Genomic DNA, 21,479 nt, shown 5'->3' with positions numbered 1-21,479 from the left:
GACCAAAATCACCGGAAATGGCTAATTATGCCCACAATGGGAAAATTATTCCCATGAGTAAGTACTTCAGAGTGTAAAATGAAGTCCTAAATTTAATCACAATATTATCTCTCTTTAATGGTTATTCAACTATTCACCCTGGAATGTTCATTAGATAAGCAAGTAAGCATAGAGTCAATGTTTTTCTTTTTGGTTCCAATACAATGTTAGTAAAGGCTGTTACAGTCAACCTAAAATTAAAGTCAAATTTGAGAGGTTTTATATCTTGTTTTTAATTGGATTAGCATGTTATATTCTTTACAGTGTGACTGATTACAATGTGTACAATTTGCTAGAGTTTTAGTTTATATAAGCTCAGCATTAGGAAATATGCAGTTATTTATTAACTAGATGGATATATTTGGAATATACTTGTTATCATTCACTTAACTCAATATTTTCATAACTGATTTAAATGACAATAGAAACAATCATATTATTTCTACAGAAGATAAAAAGTCAAGATGCTTATCATGATCACCTTGAAATATAGGATTAATTTTCACCTATAATGCTATTGAAATTGTAACAAATAACTTAAAACATGTATGAACTTACTTATATTATTAAAAATTTTAATGTGATATAATAATAATAACTAACATTTACTGTGTTCTAAAATGTTTAGGTACATTATCTCATTTTATTTTCACAATAGGCTTTTGGTTTAAAAACTATTTTGCAAATGAGAAAACTATTCTTAATGAAGTTTTTTAACTTGCAAGTGTGAGGCTGAGTTGGGTTTTAAAATCAGGAAATCTTACTCATATTAGTAATCAGTACAACTACTGCCTCTACTTGTAACTGACCTCACACATTGTCCCTCACTTATGCTAATTATAAATATCAGTTGGATATTACTTTATTTCAATAACTTTGGAAAAAGGAAAACTGTATCTTTAGCAATGGGACAATATTTACAATATATGTTTTCTTAGCATTTGGAATTTAATGGTTATTATTAAACTAAGGTGTCATTTCAAAAATAAAATACTTTCTGGAGGTTTTTATGAGAGTTTTTATTGCCTTTTTAAATATTAGATGTGTTTTTATACTAAGTCACTCATAGGATTTTGATAAATTAAATGTAATAATCTTTCTTACTCTTTCATTAATTAACTTGTTGGGTATATTGTTGCATCATTTCTTAACATGTCCTGTAATTTTTGGCACTGTATGATTTTTAAATTTTTACCTAAGCCATTTTCTGTTAAATGAAAAACAGATAAAAACCAATGTAGCTAAATTTCAGAAATTGTTGGTTTCCAGTATTAGGAGCATTAAGGCTATTCCAGTGATGATGGTAATAAGTTTAGCTTGGCCTAGATGAACTGATCAGATTCCATTCTGAGAAGTCTGGCAAGGGGGCTTATGAGGAAGTATGTTTGCTTTTCTAATTTCAATTTTCTGCAGTGCAGAAGAGAGAACTAGCCCTTTTTTTTTTTTTTTTTACAAATGGCCTTTCAGAAGTAAGAATGGCTCTTAAAAAGAGGCAGTATATGAAGAGGTGAAATCAAGATGCGATTTTTTTTTTGGCCTAGATACCTTTTCCCTGAATTCCCATGTAACAAAAGAAAGAGCATCTAGCCAAATGGTCCACTTTCCACTGTCTTAGATTCAAACTCAAACTCCTTTTGGGTAATTGGTAGTAGGACACCTAGAGAAAGTCTTCCTGAGCCAGAAAAAAGTTTCAGGAAAGACTTGGTTTCAAGGATACTTGGGATTTGGGTTACTTTCAACAAAACTGTTCCTATACTAACCATTTTTTTCTTTTTATATAAATTTTGAACCTTTATTCAATATTTAAATTTATCTTATCCTACTCTTTTGTTTTACAAATGAGACACCTGAGAAGGTATGTAACCTGCTCAAGCTCATTGAAAGTGTACTGACTGAGGCCCAGCACTAGCTTCCTTTCTTAAATGTTGTGAAATCATCCTTTTTTAGAACCTCATGAATGACTCTTATGGATTGTGTTTAAAAGCACTGAACGAATCCTCTAAAATCAGTGTAAGATTACCACTATCTAACTTGATAAATATTTTCATTGAGAGCAGAAATCTTAACTTGTGTTCACTTCTGTCTCCGTGCACAACTAAGTGAAAGTAGTTGCTCAAGAAATAGGGTAAGATGACTAATTGAATTCCTAGAAGTACTTCTTAATCTAAACTGCATTTTAAAGTGCTTGCAAGTGAGACAATACATGTGCTTTTGATTTTGGTACCTTAGCAGAATAGCAAGTCTGAGTTGTCAAGCCATTTACTAATATAAGTTAAAAAAAAAAATCAAATGTCACAACATTTCTAAGGAAAGGAATTAAAAGAAGAAATTGTGCCAGAAAAAAAATTATAAATGTGTCTTATGAATAAAAATAAAATGCAATGCAATGAATGAATGGCCGTTTAAATAAAACAACTGAATAAGCAAAATAGAAATGTATTCTGCACTTTTTAAACCTTAATTATCCAAATAAATGACTCAGTCCTCTGAGTCAGGATGGTATAGGACAAAGGGGCCCAGATTTAGGATCAGAGAATCTGAGTTATTAGCTTTGTGTCAGCCCTAAGCTTCTATGTGACCTTGGCCAAATCACTAAAATATGTATGCTGGTTCATTCAGTTGAGATTAGCATTGTGACAACTGATTGAAATAATATAGTAATAATGATAATAGCAAGAGCTAATGCTTATTGTGTATTTATTATTAGACAAATTCTTTATATCTATTATCCAATTTAACACACTGACAAGATGAGTTATGATAAAAATTCTAGGCAACATTGATTCAGCCACTACTTGTACACCCACTTTCAGGTCAGGAAATAGATTTAGTGAGTTTAAGTGTTGCAAGAGCTTAAGTTTGAAAATATGGCTCTCTGACTCCAGCATACCTCTTCTAACAAGGATGCAGTAGCAAACAAGAAGCTAAAGATCAAGTTGAGTACCCATTTTCTAGTTGGGTAAACCATGCAGAAAAAAAGCTGAATCGATTTTCTCAAAATCACACAGCAATTTAGGAGCAGCTAGAAAGAAATTCTGCTAGCTAACGTGATTGCCTTGCAGTATAATGAATACATAGACAGTCCCCACCTTACAATGGTTTGACTTTATGATAATGTGAAAGCAATACACATTCAGTAGAAACCCTACTTTGAATTTTGATCTTTTCCCAGGCAAGCAATATGTGGTATGACATTCTCTTGTGATGCTGGGCAGTGGCAGCAGCTGCAGCTCCCAGTCAGCCACAAGATCATGAAGGTAAAAAACTGATACACTTACAACCATTTTGTACTCATAAAACCTTCTGTTTTTCATTTTCAGTATAGTATTCAATATGTTACATGAAATATTCAACACTTTATTATAAAATAGTATTTGTGTTAGGTGATTTTGCCCAACTGTAGGCTAATGTAAGTGATCTGAGTATGTTTAAAGTAGGTTAGGCTAAGCTATGGTGTTCAGTAGGTTAGGTATATTAAATGCATTTTTGACTTATGATATTTTCAATTTATGATTTATCAGGAGATAACCCTATCATAAATTGAAAAAGATCTGTATTCTAGAGTTAGGAGGAATGACTGACCAGTTGGGAAGCAGAAAATTACCACTTAGTTTTGATGGGAAAATTAATTTTTGATCAGGTAAGTAGTTGTACCTAGTTTTTTCTCACAGCTGTAAAAAATTGCCACAAATTTAGTGGCTTAAAACAACACACCGTTATTATCTCACAGTTCTATAGGTCAGAAGTCCTATGGGCTTGGCTGGTTTCTCTATTCCAAGTCTCACAAGGCCAAAGTCAAGGTGTTGGCAGAGCTGTGTTTTCTTCTGAAGATCCTGGAGAGAATCTGCTTTTGGACTCATTCAGGTTGTTGGCAAAATTCAGTTCCTTGAGGATGTACAGCTGAGTCCCCATTTGCTTGCTGGCTGTTAGTTTGAGGGCCACCTTTATCTCCTAGAGGCCTATTTCTGGTCCTTGTACCTGAGCTCCTGCATGGCACAGCCAGTAATGGTGCATCAACTCCTTATGTTGCCATATCTCTTCTGCTTCCTTTCTTCTGCTGCATCACTCTGACCTTCCTCTTCTACCTTGAAGGGCTGGGTTTAGGCCTACCAGGATAATTCATGAGAATCTAGGATAATCTTCCTATTTTAAAGTCCATAACCTTAAAATTGCAGATTCTGGGGATTAGGTATGGAAATCTTCGGAGGCTCATTATTCTGCCTACCACAGTATTCTTCTGTCTATCCCACTGGTTCTCAAATTTAGCTGTATATTCCTGTATCACCTAGGAAGCTTGATAAAATGCTTATACCTGGGCCACAGTCAAGATGAATTGAATCTGAATTTCTTGGACTACAATCCAGGCAATGACTTTTTTAAGGTATCAGAAAATTTTAATATGTTTGAGAGGGTTGAGAACATCCCAGAACACAAGCTTTCTTCAACTTGATTAAATTCATTTTGTAAGTAACCTACTCAAAACATACTTTATATACCCTCTTTATGCCCCCACTTTGCTAGGGTTTGGAGTCACAGAGATTAATATGATGCATGTCCTATTCTTCCTGTGCTCACAATCTAGAGGCACAGACGGTACAAAGGAATAATTACAACAGTACATGAAATGTTTTAAAATACGATATTTGAATAACTTGCTCTGGAAGTTCTCAGATATTAATTATGCCTGAGAACACTGCAGAATATTTTGCTTGATTTATACTTAATAGTACTTTTAAAATAGTCTGGCTAGTACCTAGGGACAGAGGAATATAAGTGTATCCAGGTTTCAACATGGCCAAATGATGATGATGTATTTATAATGTGCTTCCCAAAATTTAACAGGCCATGAATTTCCTCAGGTGCTTGCAAAAAGTGCAGATTCCAAAGTTCTGAAGGTTCTGATGCAGAGGTTCTGTTGTGGGCCCTAGACATTCTCACGTGTTCAGCAAGTTCTGGTGGTGATTCTGATAGAGGTGATCCATTAACCCACACTCTGTGGAATTCTGTTTTATGTTACAACTTTAGTTTAGTAACTGTTCATTAAATAATGAAAACCCCAAGCCATATTATAAAAAAGGACTTACAGTTTGATTTTCTTACATCAGTAACAGATCTTCAGGAAAGAGAAGTCTATTTATATTTTAATTTTCTTACTGCTTCATGGATTGAAAGTGTTAGGAACATTCCAGGTCAGGATGGGGGTGGGGAATTAAAACCTTATACTGGAATTTCTTTCTCAAAGACTCTAGTGGAAGTAAAGACAGTAATTTGCAAGAATCATTCTAGCACAAAGACTTACGTTTTGCCAAAAAATAAGCAGTGAAGAGAGAATAACAGGTAACCAGGTCTTGTACTTGGATACTTGTTTTAGTGGCACAATCTGTTCCACATAGTATAAAATGACAGAAAGAAGTTTGCATTTGTCATAGACATGTAGAATATTGGGATTGAAAAGTGCTTTTCCCTTGTTTTGATTCAGGAGAAATGTAGCTTGTTTAATATGCCATAAAGGAAGACATGTAACTAGATAGGAAACAGCCTCACTTTGCTCACACAAAGGTTCAGGATACTTAACGGCAAATTAGATATGTGTGGGAAATGCTTCTGTTAGCCAACTTTATAGTGACTGGATAAATAAAAGGAGGAGAGAATATGGCTTAGGGCCTCTGAAAATCCAAGATATTTTGGAAATGAAGGAGTGGAAAACAAAAGTTGGGTTTTTTTTCTTAATCTTGGAGTGAACATACACTTTTAATATTAGGGTTAGGTGACTCAACTAAAAATAAGAATTATTATTAAGAAAAATAAATTAATGGAAAATGTGTATATGTATAATAAAAATCTGATAAAATAAGAAGCGGGTTTGAAAGGCACTGGATTTATGCTTTTATGTTCTGGTAAATTAGTATTGATTAAGTCACACTAATCTATTATGTTTATGTAGAATAAAACATGTTTTTACACTGAAGTAAGCCAAGAAGATTGGTTAAACTTTGTGGACTTGGAAATGTAGAACTGTTTAAAAAAATGTAGAACTGTCTTGGGCTGCAAATCTACTGAAATTTTAAGAAATGAACCCAGAATGATGCTACATAAAGCCTTGAGTGACTGGGAAGCTATATTTCAAAAGTTAGTTGAGGTCTCAAGTCAAAGTTCTTTCTGTGATGAAATCAATCATTTTAATTTTATTTTGGTGATTCTTTGGTCAAGAAGCCTGTAGACTATTTATAAGCTATTTTTTATTCTATGTGTACAGTAAAGAAAGTTATTTTGTTTCTAGTAGTAGAACCAAATCTTCCACTTTAATTTTGAGGTGTGATAATGAAATGGTATTTATAGGATCCATGAGGCTAGCAGAAACAGAAAATGCCAGTAACTACTACTAGTACCACTGTGATTACAGATTCACTTAAGAGTTTAAATTAGAGCTTTCTCAGTTTTGAAGAAGTGCTTTTCCCATGAAACAAACCTAAGCTCACTTGGAAAAATCCACTACCAGATTTAGTCATTTAACTTGACCTCCTTTAATTATGTACTTGATCTCTCCTCCAAATTGAATGGGAGCTACTATGTATTTCACCAGGCAACATGCAACTCAGTTGTCAGTAAATGGTTTAACTAGAACTGAGAAATTTACAATGATTTACTTAACAGCTTAGGTCAACTGATATCAAGTGAACTTCAGCAAAGATAAATTTGGAATAAGCTAAACATAGAAGAGAGAACCACTTGCTGAATGAACATATGAGAGGCTGTATACAAAGAACCAATAAGCTAAACCTAGGAGTACAAGTAAACATACTTCTCCTGGTAATAATCATGCCATTACACCTACCAATATGAGGCTCAATCTAAACTGACCTTCATATGTATCTGCAATGGCATTATCTATATGCCCAGTCATGACCCCTCCATTATTGGCCTAGGGAGCTCTTGGTGAAAGAGGTGATTCTTCCATAACTACCACTCGCCATATGTGTCTGCTGGTAGGGAAATTTAATGAGTCCTTTGTAGAGTAGAGGCCTCAAGCGAATTGGATCACCACATGAAATGGACATTGCTAGATCTAATGAAGAGTACAGGTGTCCACCACGTTTTTGAAAGACTGCCACCCAAACTTGCTGCTGCATCCTTGATAAAATCAGAGATCATGAACCTGCCCCCTTGGTTAGGAGTGCTACAAGTTTACACAGTGCAGAATACAATCTTGTCCCTAGGAGCCCATTTTCCAAATCGCTAGGGAATAGGGTAAAGAGAGAAAGCTGTAAAAGGGAATTACTTGCACTGATCAATATTTTGTGAGTTGAATAAAGTCCTCTTAATTATTGGTGCCAGGATGATCTATTGCATGCTAAGAGATATTTCACTAAGATACTTTTTGGAATTCTGATTTTGAAACCCATTAGATAAGCAACAAAAATAACTGCTATTGTTACATGAACTGTTTTTCAAATATGTTGGATATAGGAAAACTTCAAACATGTTTTTTAAGGCACTTTTTCCTTCAATTTTTGAGCCCATGTACACATGGAAGGTAATTTAGTCTTGACTCATGTAAATCATCAAAGCATTGCTTCATAAAAACCTATCTGATTTCCAAATAAAACAATATCAATATTTCTTTATATTCCTGTTTGTAAATCTGTGTGTTTTATATGTATTTAATACAGAAAAATGTGGACGACTAATGTTTTAAATTTGGCTTAAGCTTTATGACTTCCAAAGACAGTACAGTAAACTACTGCTTATTCAATATCCAAACGACCACAGGACTCAAAAACTGAATAAAGGACTTTATTCTGTAGGAAAATAAACATGCTGATATAAGAACATTTTTCCCCAATTTTCAGTGTCAGTATAGATTCAAACACTAAAGTCTTCTAATAGAAGAAATGACAGTTCACTAATAGTTATGATTAGTATTCCTGATTGTAAGCTTAAAATCCTAAAGTACTTTATTGTTTCATTTGTTTATTTATTTATTCATTGATTTATACAGCAAATGTAAATTAACTGCCAGAGACAAAGGATACAAAGATCAATCAGATATGGTTTCTGCCTGTGAGACACCACACAAGCTAGGGAAATAGATATAAGTAACTAAGATTAACACATTCCAATAAATATTAGATAAAATTATTCAAAGGAAGTTTAAAATACAGTTTAATTTAAAAGTCCTTTTATCATACTCTAATTCTTTGAAATTTACTTAAGTAAAAGATTCAGTTAATTGCTAGTGTTTTGACCATCCTGGATAAATGAAAATTGACATTAAGTTTTTCCATATAATGGAAAACAACAAATATTTGTGATAAAACTCAAATATATTGTAAGCAAAACAGATTTTTAAAAATTGGAATAGCTTAATAAAAATATCATTTTTCTAGTGGCATTTTCTTTGAAATTTTAAATTTATTATGGAAATGATTTTGGCTCATTGAAATAATATTAAATTATTATATCAATATTTCAGGTCATGACCCTGGATTTAAGAAATTTTTCAAGACAGTTTTGAGTATAATCCAAGAGAAAATGTGATTTGAGTCTGGAGACAATTGTGAATGTAAGTATTGGAAAATTAGATTTTTCTCATTGTTCCATGCAATAAAAACTAAAATATCAACTCATTAATTTTTGAATTGCAAAAACTTTGATTCATTGTTTTCTCTCTATTACAACATGATTTTTTACATCTAAAATTAATGGAATTCTTCCTATTTTTTTTTTTTTTGGGTTGTATTTTTTAAAGATCAGCTAATAATAAAAGCCCAGTGTGGCTGATTGAAGAGAAAACATTATTTGGAAGATTGCTACAATAAAAAGAAAAGTTCCTTCTAGGTAAGTCATTGATGAGGGCAAGCAATGGCATAGATTCTGTGTGCTAGTTAATGGCATGCTCTCATTGCATGTGATAATGCAAATGCTAAGTAAAATGAAGAAAAGTTTTTTATAATTCTTATTCTAACATTTGCCCTATAATAAAAATCATGACATGTTTCCTAACAAAATCAAATCTAAGTTCATAGTCCACTGGCAAATATCTATTGATTAGATTTTTATCTCCTTTGAAAAATATTTTTTACTCATTCAGTTAAATAAATACTATATTTTATGACTAAACCATGGTCATTTATATTTCATAAAAATACTGCCAGAGCATGTTGATCATGGAACTTAGAGGGAGTAAGCATTATACACGTTACTCCTGCAATGTTTGTCTCTTAGAATTAAGAAGTTAGCAGAGAACTGTATCTATCATTAGAAATACTCAACAGAAGTACTTTTATTTGGTATTTCCCATCTCCTGTAAACTTATTTTAATAATATAGATGACTTAGGGAATCTTTTATTTTTGATTAAAAAATTGAATGCTGAAGTGAAGAATAATTTCTATTAAATCATAAGGCCATTTTTATGACTTATGGATGTTAACTCTCAAGAAATTGGCCCAAATACAAATTTTTCCCTTAAACTGTTGAAGAGTCATAAAATTAAAAATAATATTAATACTTATCGGAAATAAAGGTAAGCTTTATAGTAAAATATGCTATCAAAATTTGTGCTTTTATGTTCTCGTGAAACTCTTTACTTTGTACTTTTTATCCCAACTTTGGTAAAGGTAAAGAAAGTGAGATGTTTTCTAATTACTTAAAAATATATCTGTAAGAGGCTTTCCTGCTTGTAAGGCTAATTAAGTTAAATTAAAATGTATTTAATTAAGCTCTTTAGTACTTTAAGCCATGATGCTCTTAACATTTGTAATATGTAAGACTATTAATCCAATCCTTAAAGCAAAATTATTGTGTAGTTTTAACATTTTTTCCATCGAGAGCCATCTATGTTTATTTCATAAATATTGCTAAATTATATTTCTTTTATTTTCTATTGCAGTTTGATTTATATTATATAACATATTTCATCTTGGCTTTAATGATGGAGAAAAAGAGTGTCCTGTATTTTCTGTTTCTCTTGCCTTTTCTTACGGTAAGCATAAATTTCTCTAATGTATCTCCCTATCTATGATTATTTCTGTTTTAACTTCCAACATACCCATAAGTGATAAAGGCTAATAACACAAAAATACATGTAGTTATTGGATGCATAAATTAAGTACATTTTTATATCTAATCAACACAGCAATCATTTGTTTCCCTTCAGTGTACCTTTTTAGGCTTTTAGTCCTGTAGCAGGCACAACAGTATGATAGTGCAGTGTGGGTGGAGGGATGATGAACACAAATGTGCGGACGCCAGAGAAAAGCCATTACCAGAGTTTGAAAGAAAAATGGAATGGCTCTATAGTACAGTCGTACATAATAGATGAAATATTTTCAATCAGACCTGCTGATTCTGAGTTAGATCTATTAAAAAAGCAATTCCAACCTGTTGATTTTTCTCCCATTCTGCCAACTGATTGACCTGTATTGATTGAAAAGCACTTCGGAATCATGCACTATGTTTTAAATTAATTTCCTTACCCATTCACTCAAATAATTATTAAGTGCCCATTTTCTGACAGGCATGGATGCTAAGTTTGAGGCAGATGTGTATGTGAGTATGTGCACTCCTGCATGCCTCTGCATGTATATGCAGTGGACGTGGGGCTGGAGGTGGAGGGTAGACTAAGGATGACTAAAAAGCAATTGATGTATTCGAGGGGTCATAGGTCATAGACATTTAATTTTATTTTTATTTACAGAAATTTTTGTTCCTATTTTTCCCTGTTTCACATTAAAACAGTGACTATACTCTTATTATATGTTGAGAAACTCAGAGACATAATCTCACCTAATTCTGTGCCAGCAAATAATTTTCTTGTGGTGTTTCCAAGTAAACCCCACAAAGATTCAAACAAAGAAACTCAAGAAAAATATAGAAAACCTAAATGGGAAAAAAGCACAACTACTCTCCTGTCATCCTTTGTATTTAAAAACATTCTCAAGTCTAGAAGCAGTCCAAATTCTGCACTTCTTAGATGTTATCTTAAGTAAACAGACTGAAATTCAAGAAACAGGATTCCTGTTTCTTCAGCTCCCACCCTCCATTGAGCATGCCAATGAGCTGCACAGGCCAAAGTTGGTTCCCTGTAGGTAGTTCTGTAACAGATTACCAATCTGATTATTGTAATTTAAGGAATTGTGACCGTTTCTCTTGAATTCATTCAGACAATGTGCAAACTTGAGTTTTTAAGTAAGAATAAAAATGATATTGATTTTATGCAATTCTATAAACTGAGAACAGGAGGAAAGAATTTTTTCTTGATGTTATAAATTTCCATTTATTATTTGTGCAGCACAACAGCTGCATAAATCTTTATTAAGAGATTAAAGCCAATCAAAGAATAAAAAAGTTAATATTAAATGGCGGTGAGGTGATGGTGAAACTTGAGTGGTGCCACATACTGAGGGACTTTTACTATTTATTTTAAATTTAAATTAAATTCAACTTCCTGCTAGAGAATAGAAAATCAAAGGAAACAAAATAGGAATAGAAAGATAACTGTTTATGGAAAATAATTAATAGGAATTATGCAAAAGCAAAGAAGAAATAAGGTTGAAGAAAGGTTTATACAGGCTTCATGCTACAAAACAGGAAAAAAAGTCATGTAGAAATTAAAGTATAAGTGAACCTTAAAATAAAGCTACTAAAGTGGAAGAATATAAATATATACCTTGCCTAAAACCTTTATTGATGTGCATACAATAAAAATTCTGTTTACCAACATCATAAATGAACTTGTCATTATTTTGATTATCAAAATGTAATTATAAAAATGGCAACAATTTTAAGCATTTACCATGTGCCAGACACTTCCCCTTTGTTATCTTGATACTATTTTATCCCATTTTACAATAAGAAAGCAGAAGTTTTGGTAGTGGTAGACGGGGTGGTTAAATATCTTGTCTATTAAATATTAAATATTTTAAACTCCCAGTTAAATATTTTGACTCCCAGGTCAAAAAATAGAGGTGAATTTTGAATACAGCTGTCTGCATTCCAGATACATGGCCTGGAGCTGGCTCCCACAGTCTTCTGAGAGGGAACTGTGGACTATGCTGCTCACTGGGGCCATTGGCAACTCTTGGTGGTGGTTTGAAATTGGACATAGTAGGGATATTTACACCATGGAAATTGGCAAACACTACAAATCAGGAATTTCCCCCCAGAGCCTGATGACCCTGCAATACATCACTGCACTTACTGTTTTCCAATGTGACAGACTGCTTCTCACAGACATTCTCACAATTCTGAAGTTTTATTTTTCTTTAATCCCTTAGATTCTTGTCATAGCAGAATCAGAAGAGAACCCTGGTGACTTAATTCAGTTGGGTGTTACTAGAAATAAAATCATGACGGCTCAATATGAATGTTACCAAAAAATTATGCAAGACCCTGTTCAACAAACAGAAGGTAAACATGACTAATTTTAAATGCATTTAAAATATTTTTGAAAGAAAACTACCTCATTACATTATTACGGGTCCCTTAGGTCCATTCTTAAAAATGGGTTAATTGCTAGTTTTTCTGGTATATGTGCAGTTTTAATTATTTACTTATGAAGAACATTTTATGATGCAATTATCTTGCCTCTTTTTAAAAATTCTAATAAAAATATGTGTGACAGGGATATTTTTAGTGACATTTTTTATGGTATAAAGATATTTAAAATATCAAATAAGTATGTGTCTTGGATTAAATCAGTGACAGTTGATCTTCAGTTTATGTGATTTGTGTGTCTTTTTTTTCAAAAGCTCCTTGATAATAGCTTAATAAAATGACAAATAATTTTTTTTTTTTGCACATAACATACTTTGTGTGATACATTTGGTAGCAAAGCTAATGAAATCCAAGAGCTTCTGTTTCCATTAAGATATTTTTAAGGTATTTTTGAAACATTTATTGAGGGCCTACTAAGTGTCGTATATATGCTTCAATTCTGAGAAGGACAAGTAGAGTTGCCAAATTTAGCAAAAGCAAAAACAAGTCCTGTATTTTACCTGGCAACCCTAAAGGCAGAGTTATGTTCAAAATGTAAAATGCAACACTCATAGTGAAACAAAGCAAAATGTGAAGACTTTAGCTATTTTTAAATCTTTAAACCATCAGTGGAAACAAAGAATTTAACTTTGGGGGAAAATATTTGATAGTATAAAATACAATGTTTGTTATATACATGAAATGTTAAAAGTAGGTTATTATTAGTATTTGTAACTGTCAAAATGAACTTGCTTGTGAGAAAGAGAAAAAAAGCAATTTTTCCACATTGGTCAACTCTTGAAACCTTAATCTAACTGAACAATACAATTTGTTCATCTTCGGAGAAGTAGTTAGATATATCTGCCCAAATATTTTTATTACAATATATATTCAGTTAAAACATGTCTTTAAAATATGCCAGACAATGACAAACTATCTGATATTAGCTCAATAGGGATTGAATTATCAAGTAATTAAAATTTGTATACAAATCCTTTGTTAACTGATCTGGCTTCTCACTTTATTCCATTAAAATCTAAGTGTTGGGCTTCTCTGGTGGCGCAGTGGTTGAGAGTCTGCCTGCCAATGCAGGGGTACACGGGTTTGTGCCCTGGTCCAGGAAGATCCCACATGCCGCGGAGCGGCTAGGCCTGTGAGCCATGGCCGCTGGGCCTGCGCGTCTGGAGCCTGTGCTCCACAACGGGAGAGGCCACAACAGTGAGAGGTCCGCGTACCGCAAAAAAAAAACCAAAAAAACTAAGTGTTATTAGTTTAAAATTTTTGAATTAACACCTTCCAAATCATCTAGATATGTGTGAAAGCTAGCTTCAAATCTAATTGTTTAACAATAGGAATATATTTATGAGGGTTTTATAATAAAATAATTTTGTGATAAAATAAGTTCAAGATCACTGCATAATAAATCATCCTCTTGGAGAGTCATAATACACTTTGTAATTTTAAATACTCTAGAAAATCTTGTTATAAAGAAATGTTTATTTTAACTTTGTGTTCTCCAAATCTATTTGATTACATAATTTTTTTAATGGAATACCTACTCATATCTCACTCAAATGCCATACAACACAGTTGGAAAAATTCTAGACCTGGCAATCTATCATGCAGCCAGTGTTGTGGAATCTTTTGGAGCAGTATAAGGACTTGTTTGTGAGGCTTTCTAAAATGGTATCAGGAAATTTTTCTCTGATAGGCCACAAAATGCACTTTATTTAGTAATATGTGGATGCAAGCTATTTATATGAGTTTGAAAATCTCAGGAGGGAAAACAGACTATCTGAGGCTTTTTTTTTTTTAACTAGAATTATTTAGATTTTCAGGCCAATAGAACTTTTTCTATTTCCGTGAAGCCTAGATTGATTCTGAGATTGCTGTACAAATCTGTTAATAATAATAAACGTCTTATGCAGCATTCAAGTTTCTATCTATGTGTGCTTACCTAACAAGGCGGAAAATTACTCTCTTTGATTACAGACTTATAACTTTGGAACATTTTGGTCATTTTATTTCTCTATGTCTTTAAAAAACTTTACATTTTTTCATGTAAGAGGTTCCTTCTCTTAATGTTGGTAAGAAAAGAATGAGAGATTAAACACTCTACTTCATTTGAAAAGAAAAGGAAGGAAAGTAAGAGCTAGAATTTGGTGGAGGGACCTAAATAAGTATGTGTCAGGGTTAATGTGGTGAAACAGGAAATATTGGAATGTTCATCCGTTCACTTCAGAAAATACTATAACTTGCCCTAAGAATACAGTTTCTAAAATAAAACATATTTTCAATTTCCCATAGTTTTTGAATTTCAAGCATAGGGACACTAATTAACCACTACTTTATGGTTAAGAAAACCAGCAAAGACCATGTGATTTATTAAATAAATAGCTACCTTTGAGAATTAGAATTAAAGCTAAACCTCATATTTTTTTAGATATTTCTAAATTTAATTTAACAATTAGTTATTCTAATAATTACTTTGTGAATAATCCAAGTAATTGTTATAAAGATTTTATATGATGCCTTCATTTTCAGTAGACAGTCTTTATTCCATGTCAGTGTGAGTCTACCATTATTTATGTCTTTCTATATAACTAGAGAGAGTTAGTAAGCCCTAATTTCTACTCTCCCCTTAAGGCATTTATTGCAACAGAACCTGGGATGGATGGCTGTGCTGGAATGATGTTGCTGCAGGAACAGAATCAATGCAGCACTGCCCAGATTACTTTCAGGACTTTGATCCTTCAGGTAAAAGCAGAAATTTATATACAAATATCCTTGACATCTATTTAATAAACCCTAGGTTAGCTAAATTACTGTTTCCTTTTTTCCTTTTTAATTTTAAAGAAAAAGTTACAAAAATCTGTGATCAAGATGGAAACTGGTTTAGACATCCAGCAAGCAACAGAACATGGACAAATTATACCCAATGTAATGTTAACACACATGAGAAAGTGAAGGTAAGTAATAATTATAAATTCAGATTTAATTTACACTATTTTAAAAGTTAGTTGCCGATACAATATTGGAGAAAATTTAACTAGTGTTCATTCCATTGTAAAGCCTTTTCATCATAAAAACAATGAACAAAAATATCTTCATAGAAATAATTACTGATTTGGTCATTACACCGAGGAAGCAATCCTGCTAGGTAATTCAGTGTCTCAGTATTGGAGTTCAGAATTTTCCAAATTAAACATACTTTAAAAATGTAAGAAAAAAGAAAATTTTCATCTGTGGTGGAATTCCTATAATTACGGTCAGGAATTGTGCTCAAATAAACAAAATAAGCCCAGCGGGGTTTACACAGTTCCCTCAGCAGAAGGCTTTCATTCTGACTGGCTATTAGGTCACCCTCACTGGCATTCCCACTTTTAACATCATACATTAAAGTCAAGGTTAGTCACAGTTTGTCTCAACAATAAAGCTTCGATACAAAGTGCCTGCATATATTTGCACGTGTGTGTATATTGAGGCAGTTTGTCACAGTGATTAAAGCTGAGTTCTGATTTCTGACTTCCTGTTTCTGCTCCTTACCAGCTGTGACCTTGGGCAAGCTGTAACCTCTCTCTGCCTCAGTCCCCTCCTGTGTAAAGTGAGGATACTAAACCCATCCACAAGGTTTTCATAAGAATTGACTTAATACAAGGAAAATATTTAGAAAACTAACAAGCCTATAGTAAGCATTTGATAACTGCCAGCTATCATAATTATAAATCATGTATTCTTTGCTTACTCAGAGAAGGGTTTGAAGAGAATTATAAAAATACACAATAAAATGGTAAGTTACAATAGAATAAAGACAAAAATCAGAGAAAAAGTCAAAACCAAGATAAAAAATTTATTTGTACAGATCAGAGGCGCCTGTAAATTACTGTTCTGAGACTTGTTTTGGAGCCTCAAATTTGTCAAACGAAAAAAAAAAACCCAGTTAGGAAAGAAAGCCTTATCTGGCATTTAAGTCTAAAGAAACAAACAAAAATCATTGATTTAAGGTGCACAAACTCATAGAGTGAAAATTGTCAATGTCCTCCAAAATGATAAATGTTGGTTTTCATATATTATACAACGTAGATCAAGAAATTTATTTCTTCATATGTTTAATATGTGACTCCTAATTTCTTAAATAAAAAGAGCAATTTATAAATTTTGATATCACCTGATAAATTTTCATAGATATTCTTCATTCCAGATGTATTCTAATACTCATTGGCTTGCAAACTAAATGGTAAGGCTATCAGATCACATGTTTTTAAAAATATAAGTTATTTTATTGATTTTGAGCTTACACACATGTAGAATTATAGTATTGATATGAGCCTTAATTTTTTTTTATCCATACAAATTACAGACTGCACTGAATTTGTTTTATCTGACTATAATTGGACATGGATTATCTATTGCATCACTGCTTATCTCACTTGGTATATTCTTTTATTTCAAGTAAGTACATGTAAAATTTTTTTTTAACTTACTGATTATCTTTGGTGAACGCAGTATCATGTGCATGTTTATCCACGTGCTGATAAAATTTATGAAATATAGATGATTTATAATGTTTAAAATAAATTGAATGTTTAAAATAATTAGAAATATGTTGACTTTATCTTGACTTTATAAAATGTAGAGAATCAGGAGATTGATAAAATATCTGAAGCCTAACTTTACAAAATGAGTATGCATATAAGAATGAAGTCATGCAGTAAAAAGGGAGCCAAAATGAATATGTACACCTATCCTTATTTGCTTTGGAAACTGCTAAATATTATAGGCCTTCCTAATTAAATTTTCAACTTCTTGGTCAATTTTAGTATCAGTATACATGGTACATTATAAGAACTGGTATTTTGTGCAAAAAATAGCAATGACATTTCATATATATTATTAAAAATAATAATTTCAATATATTATGGTTAGGTTAATTTTTCTGGTTTGGGGGGGTCATTTTTAAAATAGTTTTAAAATTATATTTTGAAATTTACTTGAAGTTTATTCTTTTTTAGGGTGGAGGGAGAGTCAGCTCCAATTTCCTTTTTTTAATTGAAATATAGTTGATTTACTGTGTTTTTGATATAAAGCAAAGTGATTCAGTTATGTGTGTGTGTATATATATATATATATATATATATATATACACACACACATATATATATTCTTTTTCAGATTCTTGTCCATTATAGGTTATTATGAAATATTGAATATAGTTCCCTGTGCTATACAGTAGGACCTTGCTGTTTGTCTATTTCATATATATAGTAGTGTTATCTGTTAATCCCAAATTCCTAATTTATCTGCCTTCCTCCAATTTCTTGATTCAACCTATCAACTGTGATTTTTTTTAATTGACAGGAAACTAAATTCTAAAACTGCATAATTATCTTATGCATTAACATGGTCTTCATGATTTTGATCATCACCAGTAATTAAAGAATTCAGTGTAAAGAGAGAGTAGCTATATTTTATTGTATCTTCATCACCAGTGTCACTGCCATTGTCTCTCTCTTCCTCTCCTTCCTCCTTTTCTTCTTCCCTCTTCCCTCCTCCTCCCTCTCCCCCTGCCCCTCCTCCTTCTCCTTCTTCAACAATTATCTTGGAACATTAGCAGCTTCAGAACCAACTAAAGTAGTAGCTGCACATCAAAATAATCCAAATCCAGAAATTATTAGACACCTAGATGTTAGGCTCATTTGTAACTGGAGCACCAGCTTTTAGCCCACAGTTCATCAAATATTCAAAGTACATGAAATAATATACGAACCAACCAATGATTATTTTTCATGGGATCAAAATCATGGGATCTAGAGATTGCATCATAATTGCTGTTTTTGGAAACTTGCACTTTCTTAAGAATCTTCAATACCAGTTACTTTGGGGAATTTTTAAAAAACTTTTTGTTTTATATTGGATACAGCCAATTAACAATGTTGTGATAGTTTCAGATGCACAGCAAAGCAACTCAGCCATGCATATACATGTATCCATTCTCCCCCAAACTCCCCTCCCATTCAGGCTGCCACATAACATTGAGCATAGTTCCCTGTGCTATACAGTAGGTCCTTGTTGGTTATCCATTTTAAATATAGCAATCTGTACATGTAGGTCCCATTCTCCCTAACTATTACTTTGGGGAATTTAAATGGCACTTTTGATTTATAACATTATCTAGGCACTTTAGAAACCAACTAAAAATATTCCACTCTGAATAAAGCTAATTCAACATTTGAGTACATTTTAAAATGTGACTTTTTTTTTTGTTTTACTAAATTGTGTTAAAACACGCATCAAAATAAGTTGAAGAGACTCTTTATCCTAAAATATGGAAAACATTTCTTAAAGAATAAAATTTACTATACTATATTTTGTAACAAATTGCCAAAATGTTCTTGCTCAAAACAAACTGTCAATTCTCGGTCACTGCCTTTATAATTAGTTACATAATATCAGTTGCTTATATACAGTTTAATAAAACTTCATGTCTTTACTCTTGAATATACTCTTAGGTTATGTAAGATTTTTGAAATGAATATTTTGGAGTACGAAAAACTTCATTATCACTGTCTAATAGATTGAAAACTGGAAAATAAACCATTTCCCAAAGTGACAATTTTTAAATAAAGTCCTCGGGTCTACAGTGATAAATTATTTATGCTAATTGACAAAATGAAATAATGTTACTGATGATAACAAGCTTATTGGTAAAATATGGCACTAAAACTCAGTTAATATTTTATTTAGTACATTTAAAAACACAAAATAAAATTAAAATTTCAAAATCTCACAGTATAAATTTAAGAAAGATATAGTTCTTTTTTCTTCTTTATTGCTGAAAACAAAATCTTTACAATTTAAAAATGAATGTATCTAAATTTGAAAAAATGACTCTCTTGGATCTTAGAACTAAATGATACAAGTAATTCCCTAAAATCTATGCAGTACTCTAGAACTCATTCTGAGTTCATTAAAATTACATATTACCACACATACAAACACAGAGAAGATTAATTTAAATGTAACTAATATCAGCTAAGATTCTTTTTCTAACATGGAGACTTTTATGACCATGACTAAGTACAAAGTAGATCAGCGTCTACTCTAAAGGCATACAATAGAAATCATAAGAGTTATTTAAGACTATCTTAAAAAGCTTCTTGGAGAAAAGGTTATGTTTTAATATTTCTAACCTCAGGAAAAAGAATGCAATGATTAATAAAAAACAAACTAGTCTTGAGAACTGCACTTAAATTTGCAATATTTTTAAAAATTGAGAACAATTTAATTTTTTAAAATAAATTTTTAAATAAAGAAATATATACACCTATAATTCTAATACACTATTGGGCAATTTCATTTATTTTTCCAGGTTTATTTCATACTCATTTGTATTTACTCAGTTTTATTTGTAATGTACAAATTATTTTAACTATTTTTACAACTTAGCATTATATAATTCTTTCCCTGTCACTAAGAAGTTTTTAAAACAACCATTTAATTGGCTAATTGGCTATTTAATTGGCTAACTAATATTGCATTTAGTAAGTTGACAAAAGTTTACTAAATCATTCTTCTATTTTTGAAAATTAACGTTGCTTCCAGCTTTTCCTATTAATAAAATACACTGCAATGGACATTTTCAGCCATAACTTTCCCCATATTTTACACTATTTTTTTAGGCTACATTCCCAAACTTGTGATTTCTTGGTGAAAGGGTATTTATCTTTTTATGGCTCTGGAGATATATCATCTCAGAAGTATTTCAAAATCAACATGTTCAAAACAAATTCATACTATCTACCTTCTCCTAACCCAAAGCAGTTTTTCTTCCAGAGCGACCCATCTTTACAAATAACACCACCAGCAATCTAGTTGCATAAGCCATAGACTTAGGAGCAATCTTTGATACCGTCTCAGTTTTCCTATCATTCTCTCCTCATACTCTGTGGATAAAACCTCCTAACAGCCCTCCAATCTATCCATTTTGTTTCATCTCTCCTGCCACCACCACCAACCTAGTCTTATCTAGCCTCAGTAAGTCCACTTTCACCATCTTCATTCAATGCTAAACATCGCAGCCAGAATATTTTCAAAGATTTATATTAAATATAGATCTGATTTTGTCATCCCTTGCTTTAAAAATTTTAGACTTCCTATTATGATTTATATAAAATCAAAGTCATTAATGTATCCTATAATTGAATATTCTGTATAGTCTCTTCCCTGCTCCTCTAGTCTAGTTAAATGTAGTCATCTTTCAGATCTAAACCTTAGCATCATTTCCTCAGTGAAATCTCTGTGATTTTTTTATTGTAGCATTTCTGAAACTGCAACTAGTTTGTGCTGAATGTGGAATAAATTTTTAATTACCATTTAGGAGCCCACCATCTCTTCAGATTTAATACTAATACAGCTGAGACCCTTCAGATTAAATGATCTCTTTTTATTTTGCATGTAATAAGCCAAAATATTTAGACACATTAAATTTCTGAAGGACACAAAGTTAAATATAGCAATTATATTGCATGCCAAAATCAGTATTTAAAAAGACGACAAAGGGTGTCCTAGAATTCCAAGTCCTATGGCTCCAATCAAGTTTGAAATTTAAGGATATAAATAAAGTTCTAAACTAACTCCATAAAACCAAATGTAAAATTAACAGTTTCTTTATGAAAAAGCCATAATTTAACTGAGCAAATGCTTGCTGTGTACTAATGAGGCAATAGTGGGACTGCCAAGGGAAAACAATATTGCAAGCCAGACTATACATAAATGCAAAGTATCCAGTTTCAAAGCTCTAATTAGACCAGTCATTTACTCTGTCTACTATGGACTGACTTTGTAAGAGGAAAAGAGTATGTCATAGAACTGACTTATCAGGACAATGAAGAAATTAAAGAAAATAATATCTGCTGATCAGGGAGTGAAGGTACCAAAAATGTTAAGCCAAACAACAATATAAAC

General features: G+C 32.0%; 1 protein-coding gene across 4 annotated transcripts in view; it reads left to right on the top strand.

Annotated features, from left to right (window-relative positions):
- Nucleotides 1–21,479, top strand: part of CALCRL (calcitonin receptor like receptor) — a 103,809-nt gene that overhangs the window by 50,419 nt on the left and 31,911 nt on the right. For 2 of the 4 annotated variants that reach the window (XM_082841370.1, XM_082841371.1), the window contains 7 exons: nt 8,513–8,602; nt 8,789–8,877; nt 9,931–10,023; nt 12,317–12,449; nt 15,162–15,272; nt 15,372–15,484; nt 16,876–16,967. In XM_082841370.1, the coding sequence (XP_082697496.1) occupies nt 9,970–10,023; nt 12,317–12,449; nt 15,162–15,272; nt 15,372–15,484; nt 16,876–16,967 (503 nt within the window). In that variant the 5' untranslated portion in view covers nt 8,513–8,602; nt 8,789–8,877; nt 9,931–9,969. Of the gene's footprint in view, nt 1–4,665; nt 5,013–8,512; nt 8,603–8,788; nt 8,878–9,930; nt 10,024–12,316; nt 12,450–15,161; nt 15,273–15,371; nt 15,485–16,875; nt 16,968–21,479 lie in introns of those variants that run through there. The other 2 variants (XM_082841372.1, XM_082841373.1) reach the window with 2 other exon arrangements.

The sequence above is a fragment of the Leucopleurus acutus genome, assembly GCF_964270905.1.
Source record: "Leucopleurus acutus genome assembly, chromosome: 6".
Classification (NCBI taxonomy): Eukaryota; Metazoa; Chordata; class Mammalia; order Artiodactyla; family Delphinidae; genus Leucopleurus; species Leucopleurus acutus.
The sequence above is the reverse complement of the archived record's forward strand: the minus strand, read 5'-3'. Positions and strand labels throughout refer to the sequence as shown.